The following is a 27,810-nucleotide window of genomic DNA, read 5'->3' as shown; positions in this document are numbered from 1 at the left end:
TTAGAGATGAAATAGTTTTTGGTTTTCTTTCCTTAGCAAAATTACATTGAAAATACTTTTCGAGGCAACTAGCTGTAACTGAATAATTAAAACTGTCTCTGATGGAGAGGAAAGGCAGTAAGGATCGTCGTAGCCTGCGAGCAGATCGTTGTTTAGTCTCGTCACGCAAGGTAGAGAAGGCGTTGCGCGACGAGACCAAATTAGGGCTGCGAAGGGGACAGCAGGAAGCGTGGTACCAATGCAATTTATTTTCGCCAACAATGCCTATGTTTTATACCGAGGGGGAAAAATAAGATCAACTTTGTAAAATGCCCATACCGAGTTAAACTCATTGTACATAGTACAAGATAAGGATAAGTTACGTCATAATAATCCTTATATTGTGAGCAAGTCGACAATTAAACCGTAACCTTAATGTCCATTTCATAGCACAATACAAAATATCAGTCAAATAGAAAAAAAAAAATAAGCGTCCAGTCAATTGTCAATCAACTACGCTACATAACTACCGTAAGGATTCGATTTAGTGCCTTCCTTAAGATAAGCGCCCGCTCTCTAAAAGCGCACCGTCACATTAGACTTTTTTAATGAGCGCCCCTATTCTAATAAGTGCTCCCATTGAATAGGCATTCGCGTTCCAATCAGCACCCCTACACAAATAAGCGCCCCTATTCTGAATCAGTAATTGCACAGCGGAGTACTTGTACATTGAGATCAACCATTACTCAACTTCCTTTAATTGCTCACGTAAAGCCTCATAACAGAATCAATGGTGTATGTGTCCGTCTTTCAACTGTTATTTTCAATTCATTCATCGTGTGACGATTGCGGCTTAGCTAATCGTTCGAATTCTAGCCAGGACCTATCCATGGAAAATAATCCGTCATTTTTCAGTCTTTTTAATCCTTTTGAAATAAGTAGGTTTGTCTCGCGCATTTTACTGTTTCTCAAGATGAAAATAAGCGCCATGTACCCATCCCCAGGTTTCACTGTCACGCCATCATCAAAACAATTTTCGAAACAAATAAAGTCAAGAATCAAAGGGATAAAACGAGATGAATATTCGAAAAGTCTCGGCAAGATTCAGGTCTGTGCGATGTTTTGTGCGGACGGTATTTGAAAAAGGGTCTCGCTTAAATTTATAAGGATTTGTATAAAGACGCCATGTTGGTGTCCCTCCGAGGAACACCAATATGGCGGCAGGATGCTAACAAAAACATATGTCATCGAGTTCTGCTGTACGAAACCTGTAGTCGTTTTCTGAGGGCTCATAAACATCTAAATGACTACAAAATCTCAGCAGATAAGTCAAGGTATCGATTCCTTACTTAGTGCCTAGGGTCAGTCCCAATAAGTCTATAAAGGAAGACCTAAAACCTATAACTCCAACTGGCCAGCTATCTAAAGTCATGGAAGGTTTCACAAGAGACTCATTACTTAAGAGCAGCCGTCCGTAAATATCGCACGGAGGTGTGCAATATGAAAAAATCAAAAATCCCCAGACTTTTCCAGAACATAGGTTAGGATGAACTATTTCTAGAAATAATACTTTGAGTGCAATTGCATTTTTACTTTTCGCGAACGGCGGCAAAATCGGTTTTGCGGCTCTCACGTCAGCTTCACGAGGTTTAGACATTATTTGAACATCGCTTGAAAATAAACAAAACAGTAAATGTGACCAAATATTTTCCTAATGAAAAGAACATATATTTACAAACAGTCTATAGAGTTCTTTGTTCGATTCCGTTACAATCAAAATTTTTTGGGGAGTTTTTGGTTTTTTCCAATATTTCACTCATTTTGGCGGACAAAAAAATGGCAAAATTGAGAGGGTAAAATCGCACCTTGGTACATGGCATGGGGTTATATCAAGTTAATCCAGCGAAATAACAAGGTTTCTTCTTCAAATAACTCAAATAAAATATTTGGGCTACTCAAACTACGAAATTTTAGGACCCAAAACAAAAGTGACTTCAGAGGTCAAAACGCACCATTCCTTGTGATGCAATTGGAGGTGAAAAATCAAGAATGCGCACGTGGAAAAGATAACAGACCGCTTTGGGTGCGAAACATCGTTACCAAACTGAATCGTTGACTTCGATCAACATTTGTCATTTCTGCTGCTCAGCTTATGTGACAGATGAGATTAGGCAATTGATGAAAGCAACAAAAGACTGGAGAAAAATAGTACGAAAGACCAACGATCCATAGGCCTGGTCTGCATATAAAAACCTTAAACGCGAGGTTAAAAAAGAAATCACTGTTGCGGAAAGAGAATTTGTGATGGAGCAGATTAAAAACAATAAAAACAACACGAATTCTAGCTGGAAAACAATCCGTTCATGCATAACTAAAAAGTCGAAAACACAAAGAACCTACAGTAAAGATGAAATAACTGTGGCAAATGAATTCAATTCCTTTTTCGCAGGCGTTGGCGATAATACAGTCAAGAAAATCAGTGATTTAGCATTAAAATTGAACTTTGAGCTCAACAGCAATACATTCATTCCGAGATCACTTGCATTATTACAACAATTTACTTTTAATCCTATAGAGTGCAAACAAGTACAAGCCATTGTTAATTCGATGGCAACAAACAAGGCGCCTGGTATCGAAAAAATTCCGGTAAGAGTTATCAAAGATTGCCTTCCCGCAATTCTGCCTTCTCTCACGTCAATCATTAACGCCTCGTATACCACCAATACATTCCCAGATGCGTGGAAGCTAGCCGAGGTGACACCAGTTCTGAAAAGTGGAGACCACGAGGTGCCGAATAACAATAGGCCCATTTCTCTTCTGCCAGTGCTATCAAAGGTTTGCGAGAGAGCAGCCTTTAACCAATTCACAACCTATCTAGTCTCAAAGGAGCGTTTAACATCAAAGCAAAGTGGGAAGAAACAACACCACTCAACCGGCTACACTAATTCACACCACCGATCAAATAGTGCGTGCTATTGACGACAAGCAATTAACTGCAACAGTCCTCCTTGATACGAGCAAGGCCTTTGATAGGTTACACCACCACACTCTTCTGGCTGAACTCCAGGATGTCGGTGCATCTACAACTGCTTTACAGTGGCTCCGTAGTTATTAGTCACCACGTCACTAAATTGTACGCATCAACTCTACTCTGTCAGATCGCATGCAAGTAAGAAATGGCGTGCCTCAAGGAAGCATACTCGGCCCACTTTAGTTCGGAATTTACGTTAATGACTTGCCGTCAATCCCACAGTTCTGCTCCCCACAACGCTATGTTGATGACACCAAACTTCTGTTGTCCTTTGCATTCTACGAGGAAGAAGGGCCAGAGATAAAATAAATCAGGATCGGCTTAAAATACAGAATTGGTGCTTTAATAACCAGCTACTTTTGAACCCCGGACAAGACGAAACTAATGCTCTTTGGAAGCAGACAAAACAATGCAAAATTGAATGATGATTTTAATCTGTCCCTTTTCGGGAAAGATCTTGTACCTGCAACAACCGCTAAAGACCTCGGTGTAATTATGGATCCAAACTTAACTTTCGGAAATGATATTCTAGAAACAGTTTCTTCGTGCATGTCACGTTTAACTCGGATCAATAGAGTTAGACAATCTTTTGACAAACAGTCCTTAATTATTATTATAAATTCACTTGTTGTTACCTTCGCGGCTCATTTTATTAAAAACCCGTGCCTTAAGCACGTTAAAGAACTGTTTTACTGTGATTGGGAATACAGCGATCCATACCAGGACTACAACATACGTAACAGGCGATTTCAAAATCTAAAATCACCGGGAATAAGTCACGTGATATTACGTAACGAAACAACCAGAAATGAAAATAACGAAACGGAATTAAAATGGTAGCCACACTTGTTTTCGGTAAACTATTTTATTGCTCATGCGTTTGGAGTAATACTTCTCAAACAAATTTAAAATTGTTACAGACAGTCCAGAATTTTTCCTGCTACATAGTAAGTGAAAGAAGGAAATACGATGACGTGTTCCCAACTTTAAAGGAACTACGCTGGCTGCCAGTGAAGGAGCATCTTTACTACCGTGATGCCGTAATGTCATTTAAGTGTTTAACTGGATGTGCTCCTGGATATTTATCTACACAATTCATTAGTGTGACGTCACAAATCGTAGAACGCGAAGTTATCAAATGCTTAACATACCTCGCTTTAGAACAGCAAGTGGCCAAAGGACCATTTTGTATAGAGCAGTTACTTTATGGAATTCCTTATCTAACGATCTTCAACTTTGTGAATCGGTTAATGTGTTTAAACGCCGCCCTAGGTCTCGCCTCTTAGGTAACCTTAGCACTTCCGCTATTTAAGTCATTGCTCTATTTTAAGTCTAATATATAATGTTTAGCTTAATTGTATGATTAATTTTTACCTTAATTGTGTTGCCTCTGAAAATCCTCTTTGGGGAAGTGGTAATAAAGTATGTATGTACGTAAATGTAAACAAAACAAGTCAAAATGTATATGTGCACGATCCTTCGCAGTAAAGCACTATTTAAGCAATAGTGAAAATCGGACCTGAAAAAAATTTCAGGCCTGCACGGGATTCGAACCACTGACCTCTGCGATACTAGTGCAGCGCACTACTAATTGAGCTAACAAGCCAACTGGGAGCAGGCCATCAAATTAATTCGACATAAACCCGTAGATGATAAATCAAACAACAAACATATGAAATACATATATATGAACTGCGGTTATGAAACGTATATGTGCACGATCCTTCGCAGTAAAGCACTATTTAAGCAATAGTGAAAATCAGACCTGAAAAAAATTTCAGGCCTGTACGGGATTCGAACCACTGACCTCTGCGATACTAGTGCAGCGCTCTACCAGAAAACACTAGCACTCTTCCTCTAAACTATTTTTTTTTTCTCGTTTGGTGTGTTGAATATGCACGAATAATTTAGGGGGGAGTTTTTCCCTCTACTGGCCCCCCTCCTCTTTTTCATTCCACTAATCTGTTGACATTTTACAGGTTTCATCAAATAAGCTTTCAAAGCTTATCTAATCAGGGGTCTGTAATTTTTAACTTCTTGACTAGTGCAGGAACCTGAGTTGTGTATTCGCTTCAAAAGCCGCAGCCGTTGACTACCCTCCGCTGATCTAAATGTTCTGTAAGGATTGCGTGACAAGCGGCAAGGGCACGCGTCTTTATCTTCAACACTAGCACTCTTTCTTCATATTCAATGCTATTTGTTTGGGAACCTTAAAATTATACTTAAATGCTTGTGGGGGATTTTTTTTTTCCACTGAGTTTACCCCCTCTTCTTTTTCATTCCTGTTTACAAGCGTCTTGGAATCCTGTTGAACCATCAAGCGCTTAGCTCGCAATAACTGATACGATCACTTTGGCGCTTGCTATATACATAGATAAAATGAACTTCTTCCCGTGTGACACACAATCAGAGTACTTCTGCGTCGATTATCTGTACCACGGTTCGCTTTTACACAGTTGTGTATATGTAATGGCAATCTGTGGCGACTCTGAACTAGTTGGAGGGCCTTGTGGATGCAGTGGTGTAACCCGACAAATGCTTTATGCGAGGCGATAGAACATGCAGAAGAAACGTCGAGTCACCTGAAGTTATACGACTGCTTTGATTCAACTTTGAAAACGGAGGCACACTTTGTTCTCACAAGGGCAGTTAACATCTCAATATTTTTCACGATTTCTTATTAATTATGTTGACGTTATGTAGTGTATAAACAATAAGATAACTCGAGAAGCTACCTAACGATGGTTATTAAAGGCCTTGTACATGTCATTTTGCTTCAGTTTTCTTTTCCCGAGTTTTTATATTTCCCTTATTCATTAATAAAAGTATGAGAAAACTTAGTTGTTGACGGTGGTGACGACAGCGGATAAAGACATGATTTTAGTTATTACAAGCATTTCCATACGTTAAAAAAACGTTCAAGCATAATTCAACGTTCCCAAAAAAATAATACTGAATATAAAGGAAAAGTGCCACTGTTTGTGGTAAAGATCTTCCTGTCACGCAATCCTTACTGGACATTTGGAGACAGCAGACAACAGTTCACGGCAGCGAATACACAAACAACATTTGGCGCTGATGCATGGTAGGTACAAATTTATAAACAATACTCAAATCAAAGTACAAATATGGCAAACATTTATTTTACGGTTTGTATCCGTCCTCGGCCGCTCCGATCTAGACCCTATTACATTTTGGGTTGTTTTGTTTCGAAAATAACCGCTAAAGTTTTAAATCTCAGTTAAGCTGAGCTACAGAAGCGACAAATGTTGAACAAAGGTAACTTTTTATTCAGTTTGGTAACGATATTTCGCTCCCAAAGCGGTCTGTTATCTTTTCCACGTACGCATTGTTGATTTTTCACCTTCAATTGCGTGACAAGGAATGGTGCGTTTTAACCTCTGAGTCACATTTGTTTGGGGTCCTAAAATTTCGTAGTTTGAGTAGCCCAAAAAAATTTATTTGAGTTATTTAAAGAAGAAACCTTGTTCTTTTGCTGGATTAACTTGATATAACCCCATGCCATGTACCAAGGTGCGATTTTACCCTCTCAATTTTGCCATTTTCTTGTCCGCCCAAATGAGTGAAATATTGGAAAAACCTAAAACTCCACCAAAAATTGATTGTAAAGGAATCGAACAAAGAACACTTCAGACTGTTTGTAAATACGTGCTCTTTTCATTAGAAAAATATTCGGTCACATTTACTGTTTTGTTTGTTTCCCAGCGACGTTCAATTAATGGTTGTCTAAACCTCGTGAAGCTGACGTGAGAGCCGCAAAACCGATTTTGCCACCGTTCGCGATAAATAAAAATGCAATTGAACTCAAAGTATTTTTTTCTACAAATAGTTCATCCAAACCTATATTCTGGCAAAGTTTGGAGATTATTTATTTTTTCATATTGCACACCTCCGGGCGATATTTACGGATGGCTGCTCTTAAGCAGGTAAGGAATAGGCTTGACTGTAAACATTTTTGTATTGGTGGAAAATCAACAATCCATACATTATTCTGTCTCGTGCATTTAATACTGATGTTTCTTCATTGTCCTGGGAATTATATTGGAATATTTATTTTGCAGAATTTAGTAAAGACTTTGATCTAGTTGATCATAGTAAGTTACAACCGGTTTGAGCTTAAACATCTGGGTGTGAGCATTGTCTTAATTAGTCAAATGGATCTATCCTTTCCTTACCAGCAGATCTCAGATTGTTACTCGGCGGGGTCTTATCTGCCCCAGTCTACCCTCATAACCGGGTATCCCCCAAGGGACAAAGCTAGCCCCTATCCTTTTTGCTAACTTGATTAACAAGCTGGCTGACAATTGGCATCTGCGCACTAAGCATGTGGATGACACAACAGTGTTTGAGTGAATATCCAGATGTAGCCGAAGGCATCTTTCGTTTGTTGTTCGTTTGTGGTTATGCTACTAGCTGAGGTATGCGCTTAAATCCCAAGAGGTTCAAAGAGATGATTGTCAATTTTCTTGAATACCAACCTATGGCTCCAGATACCATTAAGATACTAGGTAATGACATAGAAAGAGTCTCAAGTTCTAAGCTCCAAGGGGCATATATATCTCAGGACCATAAGTGGAATCTGCATGTTGGGTATATTGTTTGAAGAGCTAACAAAACGCTGCATGCCTTGAGATTATCTAAGAAGTCAGAGCCCTAACATACTGACCTAGTGTAGATACATAGTTCATTAATCAGATCTCTTAGTGCACATGCATCACCTATGTAGATTTTATCAAAGCCATTCAGAGGAGGGCATTAAAGAATATCTTCCCAGATAATGGTTTTGAGGAATCCTTTGTTTTATCTGCTCTCCCTACCCTAAGTCAACGCAGGTATCTTGCCTGCATCAGGTTTTTCAAGGACCTTCCTAATACTGAACCTTAAGGGTCTCTCTACAGGGCGGAAGTAGTTCCTCGTGGTTACAATCTTCGCTCAGGGGATTGCCTCCTTTTAGACAGACCCAGAGTTAGGACAGATAGATTCATCGCTTTCTGTACCAATGATTTTTTCCCCATATGGGGTAACCCTTGAAGGTTTATTTATGATAACGTTTTGAATGTAAGGAAATTGTCGTACATGCTCTTGAGATATGATTCATTAAGGGTTATTCTTTACATCGCAGGCAGCGCCCGTGGGCAAGATGGAGCAAATTCTGTGTTCTGATTGGCTACCCGAGCAGGCAAGATGGGCCCATCTTGTCCGCTCAGGATTGCCCGCATTGATCCCGCGCGTAAAAAAAATAAAATAAGAACTACGTTCGTAAATCTCGGAAAATTTCGGTGACGGAAAGGCAAAAAGCGACAGAAGATAGTAAAAACAAAGAAAATAGAAACGATTCTCGTGAGTTTGTTGTGCAACAAACACAGTTGGCTTCCTTTCCCAGATCTAGAGGGAAAAAAGTCATTCTTAACTCTTAATAAAGCGAAATCTTTCGCAATATGATAAATCCTTTATTAACCAAGCTTGTCCGGTCAAGAGGGCTGGATATTAGCTTCGTTCTTTTCTCTCAATTTTATGCACTTCTACTTCGTCTCGGTCCATAAAAATGCAAAGAAAGAACTCGGCCAATCTCCAGCCATTTTGACTTCGCGCTTGGTCAATAACACATATTTAAATTATTCCTACATGAGAAATTGCTCAAATATTATCAGTGGTATTTATATCATTGTTATATTGTGTATATACTACACTGTTATTCAGCTCTGCCTGCAAAAGCGTTGATTAAACATATCTGTCTATCTATCTATCTATCTATCCATTTCTCTTTATGTCTTCTTTTCTTTAACCTACGTGCCAGTATGTTAATATCGTGTCAAGCAATAGCTTAGAAATTTAACCTTGCCTTATCATAACAAGAAAAACCCAATCAAACTGAAAATTTTTCAAAAGATAAGAACTCAACTGTTCTATTAACTTACTAAACTGAAATCTCATAAGGATCGATAATTCCTTGTTTCTAAAGTTGATGACGTCACGTGAAAACCACGAATTAAATCCCCCGGTTCAATAGCCCCGGACGCTAAATCATATTTTACGATTTGCTCAACTCTCGAATATTTTTATTCAAAATGGTTGGACATCATCAGTTATTCGTGAGCACTGAAGCGGAAAATGTAAATGCAATAGCGCTTGGAAAAGCCTAGGGGAATGGGAGAAAGGGCTGAGACTAGCCCAGCAGCTTTGATAAATCTCGCTTTCCCGATTTCCAGAGGCAATAAGTTAGAGATCCAAGAGTGGCTTTTTAAGAGGATGGGTTTATCTGTAATTCAAACTTAAGAAGGAAAGGTTTAAAGAAGTATAAAAACTTCCGTAGCCTTTGGAAATGACGAAGAAAACGGACAGCTTTAGTTGAAGGCCTGTTTCATAAGCGATCTGTTTTAATAAAGAAGACCGACACAACATGTCAACCACAATCAGATGTGATGCTTGATATTCTTTCGGGGGAAAATATGTCGTGACGAGCGGGTAAACGTCCATTGAGAGACAATGAATTGAATCAATGATTGAATAGAAATATATATATATATTAAATAACTTAATAATTGCATTAATGGTGAGTAGTTTTAAGGATCAATCTACAAGCTTTTAACTTTTCCATGTCCTTTTTGCAGATGCAGATTTATCTCCAATCAAAGGAAAAAGCTATCAAAATTATGGTTATAACAATTTAGATAACTTAACTCTTCCCTTTCAGCTTTCAAGGCCGTTTTTACAAACCTCAACGACAGTGGAAGAATTGGACCAACAACGCTGGGCGGTCACTACACAGGACAGGATCATGACGGACAAGTTACGCTGTCCAGCGGTGTTCAACAGTGGACTGTGCCGTACACTGGTGACTACAGAATAAAAGCAATAGCAGCTGCAGGAGGGTACGATATACACACTAACAGTACTCATTACCGAGGAAGAGGAGCAAGAATGATTGGAACGTTCCGCTTAAACAAGGGTGAAGTCATTCAGATACTTGTTGGTCAAGAAGGAGGAATAAACACGCACCATTACTCCTCTGGAGGTGGTGGAGGAACGTTTGTGGTGAGAGGAACCAACACACCTTTGATAATTGCTGGGGGCGGAGGAGGAGTATGTGGAGTTAGGTCTAGACATGAAGGATGTGACGCCAGCACGAACACAACAGGTAATCCTGGATACAAATCATGGTCAGGGGGAAGCAAGGGACATGGTGCACAGACTGCCGATGATCATGGTTCAGGTAAAAGTATATTGTAATGTTTTCTTACGTCTTAGCTGTTCATTTAATGTTATTTCAGTACCATATGATAACGAGCGCTCTAATTGGCTTACAATTTATGAAAAAGAAATGGATGGTTGATAGAGATGGTTCAGACTGATGTCATTGTTGGCAAAAATTTCCGATCGAGTTTACCCGCTAGGTTTCAAAACTTTCAAGATTGTTTTTCCGTTAACCTTTTGGAGCTGTATTTGATAAGAAAATGTGCTAAAATGATAATCGTTTCGAAAAACAATCAGGATGTAGCTATTCAAAGCGACGGAATTAGTCTTGGAGTCGACGATACTTTATTTGCCAAATGCGATGCGTGAATGTGGCTGAAAACAAAACTGAGTTTTTTAACTTCAACTGAGGCTTCGCGACGTTGGGCTAAATATTATTTTGAAGAGCTGATGCATGTACGTCCCAATAATGTTGTTCAATAGATGATTTTCCTTTGAAATCGTACAATTTTTAAGATTTTCAACACAAAGCAACGCAATTTGTGATCGTCAATTCTAGTAACCAACAATTCAAGGAGTTAAATCTATCACATGGGACTCTGAAGTTTAGGAAATTTCCCCTTAGCTTTTTTGAACTACGATATTATTTTTATTGTTGCATTGAAAACTCCGAACGCCACAGTTGCTTCAGGCTGCGCCTCGAGCAACTCCTCTCTTGTGCTCTCCAAACTTTCCGCGTGCACCATTACTCGAAATATGCATCAGGGGCACATAAATCTTAAATAAATTTCGGATAAAATATAAATATCTCGAAATAAAAAAAAACACATGCGGTGCGCTGAAATATACATATGTCAAAAAAAGAACTTTTGGAACAGCAATCTCGCATTTCGGGCTTTTCTGACTTGTTGTAGATGAGGTCAATTGTCTGGTGTTTAAAACAAGGCAGCGATCTCGCTATACATGCTTAGCCGCGGTGTTTGGATGTCTCTGAGTAATGACCACTGGTATCCGATAAGCTTTCGGGTTGTTAAAATTAATGCGTCTTTATCCTCCTCAGTTTCTCGAGATTTAAGAATGCCATGTAATTTCAGAAAATTGTACGTGTCATAATTTGGTCGGCAAGCTCGTCATCGAGGGTCGTCTAGGAGGGTCTCAATAGGGGGGAAGAAGGTGATGTTGACGGTTGACGGTAACATTTTAGGTCATTTGACGGCTGACGGTTAATTTTCTGGAATGCTATTTATAAAACGAACTAAACGCACGAATTTGGATGTAAATTTAATTTTCATGGTGACGTGTTTGTAAAGAACTGTTAATTCATGACACCTTTTATTGATAAATGACTAAGGTTATACGACACCGGAAGTGTATCTAAACCTGAGGTCAGTTTTGTCGCCAACCAGTTTTACTTGCGAATAGAAGTTAAAGGACTTCCATAAATGTATTTTTTTGGTACATCAAAAATTTTATTTAAAAATTAATCAATAGAACTTGACCTTAATTAAGGCAATCGTATAGTTCTTAATTAAGGATATCTGAGACATTTGGCGGCTAACATTGCTTTGCTTATTTGGCGGCTGACGGTAAAAATACTGCGTTTTTGAAGGTTGACCGTTAATATTTTGGCCATTTGACGATTGAAGGTTAAGCCCATTGAGATCCTCGTATAGGTCATATTTACTGTGAAGACGAGTCAAAGCAGCGGTGTTGGCGGGAGAACGGAAAATTTTTGGCTCGAGGTCATGACGTACGGACCGAATGTGGGGCAGGCCGTGCTTCGATTCGTGACCGTAAGCCAAACACCTTCCCGTCCAGCCCGACCAAACATAATTAACAAGTATCTAATCTTATGACCACCTCGAAAATTTGGTTTCGCCCTAAATAGGAGACGATGCACGAGCACACGCTCCCTGAGCAATCAAGATAAAGATCCTACAGGAAAAACTTTTTCCTTTGATTTTTCGTGTCAGAACAAGAAACCCACAGTTCATTAACCCGTCCGTCCTTACACACGTCAGCTTTCACTATGATTTTTAATGGGGGTAAGCGCGCGGGGCCGTACAGGTATAATAATTATCACCCATATACCTGCAATCTAGGTAACGTGTTAATCAAATCATAGTATCTTGGACAGGAAAAGTGAGACAAAACAGTTTATACAACTAGCTATTACAAAAGCTATATACAAATATCAAACCTCACGGATAGCGACTCAAGTAAAATGCATTACATAAGGTTTGGCCGAGATGATATGGGTTTATTGGAGCGTTTTAAAATACTGGTAAGAGACTCCTTAAATTGAATGGGTTAGCATGCCATTTAAACATAGTTTCGCCTCTGTTTACGAAAATCTTAAAATATAGTCATTGTATTTCAGGTGGTGGTGGTGGCGGGTTTTACTCCAGTGGAAGAAGTGGAAAGAATTTAAATGGAACCAAAGGATATGGTGGAGAAGGCGGTAAGGGATTTATTCAGAGAGGGGTGGGTGGAAGAGCCAAGTTTCACGATGTCGATGGTGGGTTTGGTGGAGGTGGTGGAGCTTATGGATGGGGAAGAGGAGGAGAAGGAGTAGGAGGAGGAGGAATAGGAGGAGGAGGAGGAGGAGGAGGAGGAGGAGGATACTCTGGAGGAAGCAGTGGAAGTAGGGGTTATGACACCTGTGGTGGTGGGGGAGGCTCTTACAACGATGGAAACAACCAGGACAATGAATGTTGTTACAACAGCGCTGGTCATGGTCAAGTGACTATTACGTTCCTGGAGTAAAAAAAAGTTTATCTAATGTGATAATGGCACTTAGTATTGAGCTTTCATTGATTGACATTCTAATTGATTAATAGCACTCAGTTAAAGTGCCAAATAAAATGTAACTGTTTCATTTTTTAACCTTCTGTGAAACACGAAAGTCACCCATCTTATTTTTCACTTGGTTTACTTTTAGCCATAATTTCTTTGGGTCATCTATTACATTAACTGAGCTCGGTGCTTTTTTTATAGGCGAAAAGTCAAATAGGGTTCTAAAACTTGAGATAATGAAGAAATTTTTTTTTTAGAAATCAAGTCTCACTCGTTATACATTTTCACCAGGGTCTTAAGGAAAGATTACATTATGGCACAAACCAATCATCACACTGTGCAACCTAAAACGATGAGAAACAATTCCAGATGATTATATCTTCTGGAAGCATAGGATTGAGTTTTGCCTGTTCTTTCATATCAATCCTTTGATGCGAATCTTCACTGACCTTCTTTATACCGATGTTCAGTGAGATCAGTGAAGACTTTGAGATCAAACAATAAAGACGCCTGTTACATTGTAACAGTCTGGAATCAATCAGTATGACTTTTCGAACGTAACACTAATCTTAACATCGAAAATGTGTTGTCAAATGATGAGGACTAACATGAGGGGATAATGATACGCACGATTTTTTCAAAGTTAAGATCCCTCCCGGGCCCTTTGCGGAAGGAAATCATTTGCAAATTGGTATAACAACCGGAAAACCCAATGAGTTGCTACAGCAACTTTGTATATTTACGTGTGAAATTGTAAATTATGGACCAGAATTAAGTAGGAAGTATTCACAAGTATTTCATTTAAAGACAGTTGTTAAAAAGTATTGCTTGTTTTTTCAAAAACGGTCTTTTTAATGTATGAGGTATACATATTGCTTAAGCATTTGAATAACGGAATGATATTCCCTATCTTTCTGTAATAATAATTTATATCATACGCTTTAACAGTCTGTTCCAAATTTAACAAAAACATACTATATATTTCGTAGAAGTACTTGCGATAAACAAAAAGATGACGTTGCCATCGGCGAAAAAGATGTCTGCTTGACCTATAATCTTTCCGTTGAATACTGAGTTGTTTTAGCCTCTTATCAAGCAATTGCAAAAGAGACCACGGGCTCTTACAGGGAGCTAGTAACATTTGGAAAAGAAACATTTTCTTATAAACATCTTGAAATAGAAGATAGGTGTCAAAAGGGTTTTCTGAATTGGCAGCAATGTCTGTGGTGGGACATTAGGTACATTTACTATTAAATAAGAAATATATTGTTAAATAAACAAACATGAGGTTATTACGTCATATTACCAAGTAATCTTTCATTCAAAGCTGTTGCTAATAGTTGATACTGGAAACCTAGTGCAAAGCTATTAATAGAACAAAAAACATACATTTGTGATGACAACATCGATACGGAAAATGATTTGTACATGTGCGAGACAGACACTTTACCCTGTGGAAAACTAAGTCTATGACAGTATAACTAATATTTGTAACTAATATTTGTAATGTAATATTTGTAAAGTTGATGTTATATCAAGGAAAAAAAGTATGAAAATCTGAGTATGGAGTTCCAGATCATGAAAGTGAGTTACCATGAAAGTAGCCTTTCATAGTTTATCGCTGACTCATTTATCAAAGTTGGGCATACCATCAATACCCAAGGATAAGGTGCTATGAAGATATACGGAAAAGGACAAGAATTGGGAAAGTAAAAATACGACCCCTTATGTTTTCAAAAAAATATGCTGAAAAATTTGGGTAATATTTGTAATTGTGATGGAGGTTGGATACAACGTGCGCTATCATTGGTCGAAAGGGCGTGCTTTATCAGAGTTTATAGTTCACCACTAATTTTTATCCGATTCTTATTGGTTTAAATTGATCACGTGACGCGATAGTGTCCAACCGTGGAGAGACACTATCAGCCCATAGTGCCCGTCCGCGGAACATACCCGGATGGATAGTACTCATCCGTGAAGAATTTTGAATGGTTTGACGGCCGCGAAGTTAGGAAGATCAGAAAAACAGTGACTTTTCAATTCTGACAGGCTTAACATATTATTTACGATTGCGAATTATTGACAATTGTGACAGGCTGTACGCATGAATAAATATTTGATTGATCTGCATTCAGTGGGTTTTCACTGTTTTTCAACTGGCACGCGTAAGAAAATTTAGTGGCGAACGATAAATACAATAGAGTGTTTTTGTCTCGGAACTATCGGTCTGACACTTGCTCCTTAGAAATTTGATGTTCTTAAAACTAGCAAATTTGCCCTCGAAGCTTCACTTCTCAGGAAAAATATTTGTTTTAAGAGCATCAAATTTCCGCGGGGCAACTACCAGCCGATAGTTCCTCGACAGAAACACTCTATTGTTCAAATAGAGCATGGAGCTTATTTAAAACTGTACACTATCTGCTTATCTGTGCTGTGTCTGGCGTTTATTCGTTAATTAATTAAAAGTGAAATTTTGGAATAAAAAAGCGGGCAGAAGAACCAATGAAAGTTCTGTAGGCACGCCAAGCGGCGTGATTTGTAATATTACAACGCGTGCAAGGACGAAAATCCTTCAAGAGAAAACAGAATGGACAACTTGAGTTCCGAAGGGTTTCATGCTCAGTTAGATTATAAATGATAATAAAAATCGAACACAGCTAACACTTGCCTAGTAGATATAGTTTCGTGTTTAAAACAAAACAGAACAAAACAGTTTTGGTAAAATTAAACTTGAAAATATATCTAAAATGGCATAACTATTAAAATTCGTACAAATCATGTCGATTTTAGAGCGTCTGCGATCGTGCTGAAGTGCATCGCGGCTAACTCATCTGGTGATCTCCGGTCCTTGTAGTGAAGCAAGCCTCAGAAATTACATCGGCCGCCCTTCGGGTGACCTTAACTATGATCTCGCTCTAGTATCCTTTCTGATGCGTTGAGTGGAAGGCCACATCAGGCACAGCAGCCGAGTTTTACGGCGCTGTTATCCTAAGAAATCTTCGTGTTCCTGTCTTGACCTTCTCGTCATGCAAAGAAAACAAAACTAAACAGAAAAACAGGCGTGTTTTTATGAGCTCCAATTCGACCGGATTTCATCAAACTCAGAATCTGTGTTAGACCAAAAACTTCCATCAAAACTGTTCATTTCGGCCTGTTCAACCATTTTTTTTTTGTAAACTAGTGCAGATCGTGAACAAACTTCGATGGTCTATGAACTTTGATGGTTTGACAAGTTTATTCTTGTTTAAACAATCAGATTAACAATCAGATCGTGGTTATAGAAAGGTAGCAAATTCTCTTCACTTATTTTAAGACCATGAGTATCGGTCCGGCCGGGTCTCGAACCCTCGACCTCCCGTACAACACAATCCGGCGCTCTAACCAATTGAGCTAACCGGGAGGCGGTTACCTCAGTTGGTTAGAGCCATTCTAATTAAGAATCAGATTGGCTTATTGTAGCCTGCTTCATGAGAGTATAGGGCGTGTTATTGATTGGAAAATTGAAAGTAATGCCTTGGGAATTTAACGGATTCTCCATTATAAAACAAATAGAAGAGCCATGATTGTGCTCTGTTCTGTTGTTAAGCACTTAAGAAGCGGTTAAAGCGCTCAAGAAAACACTTCTTTCGTACTCTATCGCTTCTTTTGTGCTTTGAAACAGAAAGGAGCACAGTGGAGGCTTCTCTTTTTGTTGATAAAATGTTCTTCACACCTGTCATATAAACAGACTTACTTTCGCACGTTCAAATTTAGAGCATTTCTTATTCCTTCAAATACATATTTTTTCGTTTTGGTGTTAAAAATATGGGAAAAGTTCCAAAAAGAAAGCTTTTGGCAAATGGTTTCACTTTTCGTGACGTTTCAGGACTCCTTCTTTTATTGACTGTTTAATCATTTTGAAGTAACAGTCTTCACTCTTACTTGCCAAATGAATGGGAAAACACCAAACTCAAAAGTAATTTAATTAGTTTTTATTCAAGGAGTTTAAGAAAATGTGGAATTGTTTTGACTCCAACATAGAATACAAGAGACTTAAATCAGTCAAAATTGGCTCGTAGGGTTAAGAATCTACGTACCCCAAGAGAAGTTAATGAGTGATATTACTAATAATCATCATAGCAATTAGAATCTCTAGATTTTTCTTCCCTTCTTTTTTTGTTTTCTTTTTCATCGTTCTTTCGATTCGTTTTGATCAATGCTTCAGAGAAATTTCTCTTTTAAAACTCTACAAAGCAAGGGGCTTGCTAATAGGAATTTTTCATGCGCATAATATTTGAAGAAAATAGAAAACGGGAGCAGTTAAGAAACTTATTTTCCCGTCCAATTTTGATTAATAATGAATGACGATAACAGTAAAACTTCACAGTTTTGGCTCTGCAAGAACCTAAAAGCACTAGAGATGAGAAATTCATGGTTCTTGCATTTGTTTCACTTCATTGAATATCTTTTCAAAGAGCAAACTAGCGAGAGAGCGGGTTAAAAACGTTCTTGTTTTACAAGACTGTGAAGCTGGCCCGTCGTCGCCGCCCGATGCTCTCTTTCATATTAATATTTTGTATATAAGAAGCAATGGTAAAGAATATTCTTATTAAATCCCCTGATGAGTGGGCAACCACGAAACAGGCTTGTCGGGATGAAAGCGTAGTTTATTTGTTTCTTTCCTCCACAAACATATACTTCGCTCTACATTAATGTATTGAGCATTGTTTTACTAATATCTACGTTCTACACTTTATGGCCGCTCCAAGTTTAGTCTTGTCGAGCACCGTATATAAGATAATTCGCAATGGAAAAATTAAACCTCAGATACTTAACGAAGAATATTCCTCTACCACCACGCAACGACTACCTACAAAGGCTCATCGAAAAGACCGAGAAATTTCTCCACAGAATGCGCTGGAAAGCCCACTTCTTTCTCAACCCCGACACAACACCGTGCTCCAAAGAAACCTACGGCTTCAAGTCTACCAAGAAACCACCCCCCCTCCATTGAAGAACTTAAAGATTTCGAATATGACATGCTAAAGATGATCTAGTCCGTAAAATACAAGCTAAAAGAAGACACGGACTTCATCAAAACTGAGCTCAAGCAACTAATCGCCGCCGACAAAACTATGAACTTTTACAAACTAGAGTCCTCCAAGTACAGCGACCTAATAGAAAAGAACATCACGAAGTCCTAAAAGAAAGCAAAAGAAACCACTCCTCATTGAAGCGCTTAAAGATTTCGAAGATGACATGCTAAAGATGATCTAGTGCGTAAAATTCAAGCAAGGTAACAACTCCTTCCTTAACAAGCTAAAACAAGACACGGACTCCATCAAAACTGAGCTCAAGCTACTAATAGCCGCTGACAAAACTATGAACTTTTACAGACTAGAGTCCTCCAAGTACAACGACCTAATAGAAAAGAACATCACGAAGTCCTACAAGAAAGCACAACCCGAGACCACACAAGCCATCCATAAACAAAACAAAGACATCGCGACAAAATTAGGAATCGACGACAGAGTGGACACTACAGCTAACAAAGACGCATTCATAACACTTAAAGACCACAAGCCAAATTTCACAAAAAAACCGACCTGCAGACTAATCAACCCTACGAAATCCGAGATAGACAAAGGCAGCAAAGGTATCCTCGGCCGTATTAACAGCAACATCGCAAAAACATCCAACTTCAACCAATGGAAAAACACCGCATCCGTAATTAACTGGTTGAAAATAAATCTGCTCAAAACCATAAATTCTCCAGCTTCATTTGCTTCGACATTGAAGAATTCTACCCCACTGTCAGCCAAGACCTCCTTAACAAAGCACTCGACTTCTATACGATAACATCATCGCTGACGGAAGAAACATCATAATCTACGCAGAAAGCTCCATCCTAATCCACAAGAACCAACCCTGGAAAAAGAAAGTCAACACTACATTCGACGTCACCATGGGAAGCTTCGACGGCGTCGAAACATGCGAACTCGTGGGAAGCTTCCTCCGATCTCAACTCCAGCACCTGAACATTAGAGTACGACTTTACCGAGATGACGGACTAGCCATTAAGGTAAAGTCTGTCTATGAGCCAAGTGGTTCATCCGACCTGCACTTAACTCCGGCTTCCATAGCATGAAGCGACCACGAGTATTTCCACTCACCCATGGATGGGATGCAAGGTTATCCCATAAAGCACCCCCCCTCCCGTATCAAATTCGCCGCTACCCATTTAAACACCTGGGTAAAGCAAGGCACCATGAAAGTCAGAGTCGAGCACACTAAATATGAGGCCACCACACCTCTCACATTGAGTGTAAGGTTAAAAGTTCCTTTTCTTTAAAACACACTCAGATTGGAAGCCCAATTTCGATACCTTCCTCGTTGTTATTCTTAATACTGTAATTGATGAGGGCTAATGATTTAACTTCAGACTAATGTGGCAATGCACACATCGAGAAATCAAAATACGTTGTGTTTCATTCAGATCACCTCTCTCCGTATAAATCTTTGTCCAGAAACTGTCATAGTTCTAAAATAAAGTCGTCATAGTTCTAAACTAAAGTCTAGTCTTTCCGAGCGTTTAAATTTCCCGCTCGTATGCTAATCGGAGACTTCGAAAAATCCCTCGAGTGTTCTGAGGCTGTTGCACCATTGTTCAAAAATGGCCATATAGGGTCATTTTTCGCTTGTCTAACAAAGCCTATTGTCATCAAATTTGAGCCACTTTTCATGATACGGACATCGACGAGTGTTCTCAAAACAGCCACAACTGCAGCAATATAACTGCCACTTGTAACAATACTAAGGGATCATTCAAGTGCTCTTGTAAACCAGAACTCAGTGGTGACGGAAACAATTGCACAGGTACCGAATAGTATTCATAACATAACGCTTTGTCATATCAGCGCAAAAAAAAAAAACTTATAGGAATAGCTGAGACAAAGACAATCAAGATGATACTAGTATATTGGAGCACTTCCTCCTCCCTTTTATCACTGCAACCTCAGTGTATGAGTATGGTCAGTTGATTTCATTTCAGACATCGATGACTGTCTTAACGATACCCATAACTGCAGTAAGGACTGTGCCACTTGCAAAAATATCGAGGGGTCGCTCCTCTGCTCGTAATTTTTTGTTTGTCACGACACTAAACACAACTGTTACTTTATTTCAGACATCGACGAGTGCGCCAAAAATATCCACAATTGTAGCAAGGACAGCGCCACTTGTTCTAATAGCAAGGGATCGTTCAACTGCTCCTGTAATCCTGCTTTCAGAGGTAATGGATATAACAGCACAGGTATTTCATATTATCATTCGATGGATTTTTCCTCCATTTTCATTGGCTGGAAGCCCACCACGTGACCTGCAAATAACTGCCTACAAATAATGGTCTGCTCATGCGTAATACCGTCTAATTCCGTTATTGCTGCAAATAATATTCTGCTCATGCGCAATAGTAACCACGCTCTTGTAGTCCCTCTTGTGGTCACTCTTGTGTGAAATGGTAGATCGCGATCGCTTCCCCGAGATTTTTTTTTTCGGATTTCAAATCCTTGAAGTCTGTGAACTTGTTCATGGAGGTTTCAGCCATTTGAAGGCATACATTTTGTTATTTAACAGTTGACTGTACTTACAATTTAAAGTCTACAGAATAAATTATTTAGCTGAGAAGGAAACCATCTAATTTCTGCCAGCAGTGCGCGCTTGCCGCTTCCCCCAAAAAATTGACAACAAACTTGCTTGCCGGTTCCCTTCAAAAATTGAAAAAAAAACTCGGTGATCGAATGATAAAACAATTACTGAACTCGGTTATCGCAAGATATCGTGATTTTTCAGTGTCTCGCAGACCAATTATTTGCCGAAGCCGAAGGCTGAGGCAAATAATTGATCTGCTCTCCACGGGAAAATCACGATATTTTGCTCAACTTCGTCCAGTAATTGTTAATTTTTAAGAGGGCGAGATTTTGAGCAAGTAAACTTGCCAACCTCCCTGCAAAAAGGCGATAAACCTGGCGGAGATTTGATGACGGTGTAATCAAAGAAGAGAAGGTGCCCACGTTTCCCTAACTCGCCTCAAATCTTCCCGCAACCGAAGAAACGCAAGTTTATAAGAAATTAATTTATGAAGGAACGAGTGGGAGACAAAATATTGTAAAAAACAAAAGTTCGGCAGACGGATAACCTGGCATGAAGAAGTGAGGATAAAAACCACCAATGTACATACTGGGCATCAACCGGTGAATGCACAAAAAATCAACAATATATGCTGCGCAACTGATTCAAAAGTTGCAACGCCTGTCTAGGTAGGCATGAGTAAAAGTTCAGAAAGTCAAATAAACTTTAAAATTTTAGAATTGGGTGAGAATGCATCCACCTGCGAATTTATATGGACCAATGAGCATTCACTGATGTTTCAGTTACAGTTTTTATCCTTTAAAAGAATATTAGCTTTGTAACCAATGTGCCTGTTCAGCATTAAATCTGAGTGATTTTGTTGTAAAGATATTAAATCAAAAATACCTTTTGCATTGAATAGAGTATACCATGCCCTAATGGAATAATTTCCGTTGAGTTTAACTGCAACTTCATTTGCGTTTCCTCTTCCCCGGGAGAGCATGGGACGTCGCGCATCGCGAGCCTGCGAGAGGTCTGCTGATGGGTACCTGAAATGGAATGATTTAAAAGAAGTACATGGCATGTCTTTTCCTCAAGAGTGAGAGTGCCTTTTAGCCACCCATTACTGGAAGTGAGGTTAATTTTCTTTAACTAAGAGAACCCTATGGTTTTTAAATTGGAAGCCCTATTTCGATACCCTCCTTTTTTTTACTCTTTATTGTTGTGAGTGATGTGCTTCTGATTTAATTTCAGACATCAAAACACGTTCTCAAAACACTCACAACTGCAGCAACATAACTAATATCGTACTAATATCGTGGGAGCATTCAAGTGCGTTTGTAAACCATGATTTATTGGTGACGGACACAACTGCACAGGTACGTACTAAACTGTGTTCAGAACATGTCTTTGCGAAAAATCTACAAACCTGCCCAAAACAAAATCAATATGCATGGCAATCTGATATCATTTAGTGCATGATCATTCTGCGTTATTGGTGAAGCGTGAGGTCAAGATCACTGGATATTGGCTGAGTTCCTTTGACAAGATTACGAACCTTATATATATCCAGCCATCCTGATAGAACAGGCTTGGTCAAAAAGGGATTTACTATATTGCAAAGACATTTCGCTTTATGAAGAATTAAGAATGCCATGTTCACTTTGTGAGACAGAGAAGAAAGCCAAATGTGTTTTTAGCGATGTAAACTCAAGAGCCGTTTTTGTTTTCTTTGTTTTGACTGTCGTCTGCCATTTTTTGCGTCTCCATCACCGACATTGCTCAGGAATCAAGAACTTGTGCTCGAGATCAAGGCGAGCTATCCCGCGTGGGCAGGATGGGCCCATCTTGCTTGCTTCGGTAGCCAATCAGAGCGATGCTAGCGATGATATAGTTATACGTTACTGATCAGGGCGTGAGATGAAGACTGTAGGACATGGCTGAGTTCTTTCTGCGCTTTTGAGGAACAAGACGAAGTTGAGTACTACAAAGAAACAAACTCGGAGAGTGAGGCTAAATGAGCCCTCTTGAACAACAAGCTCGGTCAACAGAATATTCCTTATTTAGGAAAAATATTTCGCTTTATTTAGAATTAAAGATGACTTCCTTATTTCGCGAGCCAGAATAAGAGGAACTATGTTTGCTGCACAATATTTTTACGACAGTCGGTCATGTTTCCTTTGTTTTGACTGTCATCTGTCGCTCTTCGCGTCTCCACCACCAACATTGTCCAAGGACTACGATTACACACAATGTTTTTCTTGCGCGGGATCAAAACGGACTATCCCGAGCGGGCAAGATGGGCCTAAAAAATAACGATTAGATCTACAGCACTGACTATTTTCAACGACTGACTCTGGAAAGCTGGTTTACTAACTTAGAACAGACTCCCCTAAACAGATGCCAACAACTACCCGCTCCATACAAACGACTCATTCACGACATAAACATCATAAACGACCGAAAAAGAACGACCTAACTTTACCGACAGATCGAAACAGACCAATCACGACCGACTTACGTCACTTGAGTCTTACAGCCAATAACATCACGGCAAAACCAACCGATCATTTCATACGAACTGGAATAAGAACATTCTACTGACAACAATCATTCACTTGACTCTGATGATGACTTCCGCACAGGTTGTCGAAACGTCAGTCACTACCACCGACAACAGTCCTTCTTAGGACTACACTCACCCGGACGATCAGACCACACCTTTACTTACTATTCTCCCTGTAGAACTGGATTAACAGGTGGTTGAATCGGTTTTGCATTTGACAGTAGCCTATCACTCCCCTACCCTCCTTTTCATCCACGAAAATGATCAAGAGAGCGTTCCTTTACTTCCATTTCAGACATAGAAGAGTGTCTTCAAAACCACAATTGTAGCGAGAACGCCAACTGTTCAAATACCGAGGGATCTCACAACTGCTCTTGCTATCCTGGATTCAGCGGGAATAGACATAAATGCGAAGGTAAAATCCTGCACAATACTATGTTTTTAAATAGATATAATTCCATCGCTAGTCTTTCTCCGTAAGAACGCTCCTAAACAATGTATAGCTTTCGGATGCAAACTCATGTACTAAGTAAATCTTATGGTTTTGACAGAAAGAGTTTGAGCCAGCCTGCATTAAGTGTGAGGTTAGGGGCCCCTGTTTTTGTTAAGAGCACCCTGCGGTTTTTCTCAGTTTGCAAAGCCAGTTTTCAGCTCATTTTCAATGTTATTCTCTATCAGCATAGTTAATATGGACTACTGATTTCATTTCAGACATCGACAAGTGTTCTCAAAACAGCCACAACTGCAGCAATAAAACCTCCACTTGTAACAATTTTGAGAGATCATTCAAGTGCATTTGTAAACCAGGATTCAGTGGTGATGGAGACAACTACACAGGTACCGTACAGAGATGCTTTGCCGTATCAGCGCGGAAAGTGCCTAGAACTAGCCGAAACAAAGGCAACATAAATGGTAATCTAATATCGTTCGGAAGGTGATGATCGTATAATTTCTCCTCCCTTTCATCTCTACAACCTCAGTGCATGAGTATGGTTTGTTGATTCCATTCCAGACATCGATGAGTGCGTTAACAATACCCATAACGGCAGCAAGGGCAGCGCCACTTGTACAAACACTGAGGGATCACTCAACTGCTCTTGTGATCCTGGATTCACTGGAGATGGATACACCTGCCAAGGTAAGATCATAATGATGTCTTATCGTTCAACAAAAGAGTTTCCTCGTTTCTAGTAGCTGCCTTGAACTGGCGCCCTCGCTCCAGTTGAATATTTGCTTACTGAATGATATTGATCAGCGCTAAAGAACCATTCTTTTATACTCTTGTATACATTTCTTCGAATGACTCTATTCAATCTTCGTGTGCTAAAAGAAGTGATCTGAGACTCATATCTCACAGGTTCGCTCGATTAAAAAGAGCGTGAGCAAAGCTGTACTCCTTTGGCTCAAGTGGTTGGCTAAGGTATTATTGAAGTCACATCCCTCACAATTCCCCGTCGTTATTTTTATAATGATCTCTACATCAGGCTAGCGGACAAGAATCGTAATCAAGATTTACTTCCACCTTTTAACGTGGTTAAGCTGAGGTTAAAGAACAAAAGAAAACAAATAAACAAACAAACAAACAAACTTATCTGGGCCTGTAACGCCTAAGCCTCTTCCTCCTCCTCTCTACCCCACCAATCTTCGCAGTAATGAACACTGCTTAGGCAGTAGTGAGCAGATCCTAGTTGGCTTGTAAGCTCAGTTGGTAGAAGTGATGCAAGTTACTTGGAGTACGATATTTTGCCGTGTAACTGAGCGCGTAAACCTGCTAACCTCCTCAAAGGCTGATAAACTTAGCAGTGATCTGATATTGTATCATCAAAGAAAACAAGACGGGTCCTAAGGTTTTCTTTTTTATATACATTTAAATCGTTGTTTTTTATTATCATTATCATTTTTATCATTAGTATTATTATTATTATTATAAAAGGGAGGCCTTTCCGAGTCCTATTTATGGTTTATTTTTACTATCAGTCCTTGCACAACGTTTGTCACATCCTGCATTTATACTGGAATTCATCCGCTGCCTTCTTACTTATTCTAATGGTCGGTTGGCTCCATTCCAGACATTGATGAATTTGTTCAAGGTACTCACGACTGCAGCAGGGGCAATGTCACTTGTCTAAATACCGAGGGATCGTTCAGCTGCTCTTGTAAATCCGGATTCACTGGAGATGGACACAACTGCCAAGGTAGAATCTCCACAGCCTATGCTATTACGTCTCTTTACTGTCATTCCTAATGGCGAAGGCCTTCTGGCCCTTAAACATTTTTTTGATCAACGTACCGATAAGGAACCTAAATCTGAAACACTACGATTAGCCGAACTAGTGCTCACACTCAATTGTTTTTCATTCGGAAACAACTTCTTCAAACAAACCAATGGTGTAGCCATGGGCACCAAAATGGGACCTAGCTATGCCAATATTTTTGTAGGTTTTGTCGAACATCAATTTTTCAGCCAATACAACGGGTCCAGACCTGAACTCTACGGTCGCTACATCGACGACTGTATCGGCGCTACCTCCTCTACCAGAGAGGAGCTCACTCAATTCATAACAGCAGTCAACTCTTTTCACCCGGCTCTGAAATATACCTGGGAAATTTCTGACAATTCTTTATCCTTTTTAGACATCAAAGTTTCAATTGAAGAAAACGGTTTAGGCACTAGTGTGTATTACAAACCTACAGACTCGCATAATTACTTGTTATATTCGTCTTCGCATCCATTTCACGTTAAGAACTCCATTACTTTTTCTCAGTTCTAAGACTTCGTCGTTTATGTAGTGATGACTCTGATTTCCACCACAAATCAGAGCCAATGTGCCAGTGATTCGATGAACGTGGTTACCTTGTTTCTGTCGTTCAAGCGGGTTACCACCGCGCCCAACTTATTGATCGACATTCAGCACTACAAACGTCGCATAAGGAAGATTCCGACCGCATTCCATTCACTCTCACATTTCACCCTCACAACCACTCAGTTAAATCCATCATTCTTAAAAACTTTAAATTACTTCAAAACGATCCAGAGACAGGCACTATCTTTTCGCAGCCTCCGCTCATTTCATTCAAACGCGACAAAAACATAGGAAATCTTTTGGTCAGAAGTTCTTTTCAGACTAATGATCAACCAGGCACTTTTAAATGCGCTCGTGCACGATGCAAAACGTATCCTTTTATTCACAACGCTGATTAAATATCGGGACCTAAACGATCCATTAAGATCACCGATCACTTCACGTGCACCTCCGCCAATGTAATCTATTGCATAACTTGCACTTATTGCAAAAAGATATACATCGGCGAAACAGGCAGAAGACTAGGTGACCGATTCCGAGAACACCTTCGAGACGTGGAAAGGAATGACGAGGACACATAGAAACCAGTCGGTAGACATTTTAATTTACCTAATCATTCTAAGTAACATATGGCAATCTGCGGTCTTTCCTTACACTTAGGTAGCACGGAAAGCCGTAAAAATCTTGAACAAAAGCTCATCTTTCAAACCGGCAGTCTAAATCCCACAGGGATCAACGAACGCTTTTCTTTCCATTAATTTATTCTTGTTTTTCTCGTTGCCATGTTCCCACCAATAACATAGCTCCATTCTCTGCCTTTAAAAGCACACAGAACCCACAATTCCTCAATTCGCTCCGACGAAGGGCTAACGCTCGAAACGTTAGCTTTTGTAATCGGTATGGTGGCCAATTTACCATTTCAACTTTGTTGATATATCAAAATTATTTCGTTACTCCCACCGACGCAGCCCCAAACAGTTTCTTTCGAAACTATCAGCCTTTATTCTCTTGAAAAAGTCGTTTCGCCCCTAAACTTCGTTGATGCTTAGTGGCTTTCAGCATTTGAGGCTTCTTTGTTAGTTAGTCTTTGATGAGTTAGAAAAAACAATGATGAAGAGATATTCTGCATGCATCGCTTGCTATTTCTCATTTTCTTTACTGGGCTCAAACTTTGTAAATTCATTGAATTAGTATAAATCTCTCTATTTGTATTTGTTTAGGAAACGATTGGGGGCCATTGAAAGATTCCAATGGGCAAACATTTACTACTGGAGATCAAGATAGCAATGGCCATACAGGGTATACGTGTGTGAAGAAATGTGGGATAGGGTGGTGGTACAATAGTACTGCATGCCACTGCCCTCTAGGACATCCGAGGTCAGCTGAAAAAAGTAAAATAATTATCAGACCAACCAGTTTCACTACACCCCGCCCCTCGAGTGGGTAGAACTGGGAGCTTACTCTGATATCCTTTCCGATGCGTGGAGTGGAAGGCCACATCAGTTAGAGCAACCGAGTTTTACGGCGCTGTCTTTTCGAGCAGTCTTCTTGTTCCTTTGAATTCGGCTGTCGACGTTCTTTCAGCAAACACACATCCTGAACAGTTTGTTTTGTAATTGTCGCGTGAAAAAACTTACGTGTTTTTATAAGCTACAACTCGGCTAGATTGCACTGAACATTTGCTTTCAGATTTCGTCATAAGACTAAAAAACTCCAAGCAAAAGTGCTGAATTCAACACTTTTGTTTGCTTTGGAATTAAGATTTCTTCTGAAAATTGAAGCAAATGCGTGGGGAATTCTACAGATTTCTT

General features: G+C 39.5%; 1 protein-coding gene across 1 annotated transcript; it reads left to right on the top strand.

Moving 5' to 3' along the window:
• The first annotated feature begins 7,511 nt into the window (after window positions 1-7,511).
• Window positions 7,512-13,545, top strand: LOC111319131 (uncharacterized). Its single transcript, XM_088749361.1, has 3 exons — window positions 7,512-7,539; window positions 9,726-10,244; window positions 12,606-13,545. The coding sequence occupies exons 1-3, from the start codon at window positions 7,512-7,514 to the stop codon at window positions 12,989-12,991; spliced, it is 933 nt and encodes a 310-aa protein (XP_088605487.1). The 3' UTR covers window positions 12,992-13,545.
• Window positions 13,546-27,810: the final 14,265 nt, after the last annotated feature.

This window comes from Stylophora pistillata, chromosome 2, assembly GCF_964205215.1.
Source record: "Stylophora pistillata chromosome 2, jaStyPist1.2, whole genome shotgun sequence".
Taxonomy (NCBI): Eukaryota; Metazoa; Cnidaria; class Anthozoa; order Scleractinia; family Pocilloporidae; genus Stylophora; species Stylophora pistillata.
Note: the sequence above shows the minus strand (reverse complement) of the source record. Positions and strands in the feature narration are given on the sequence as shown.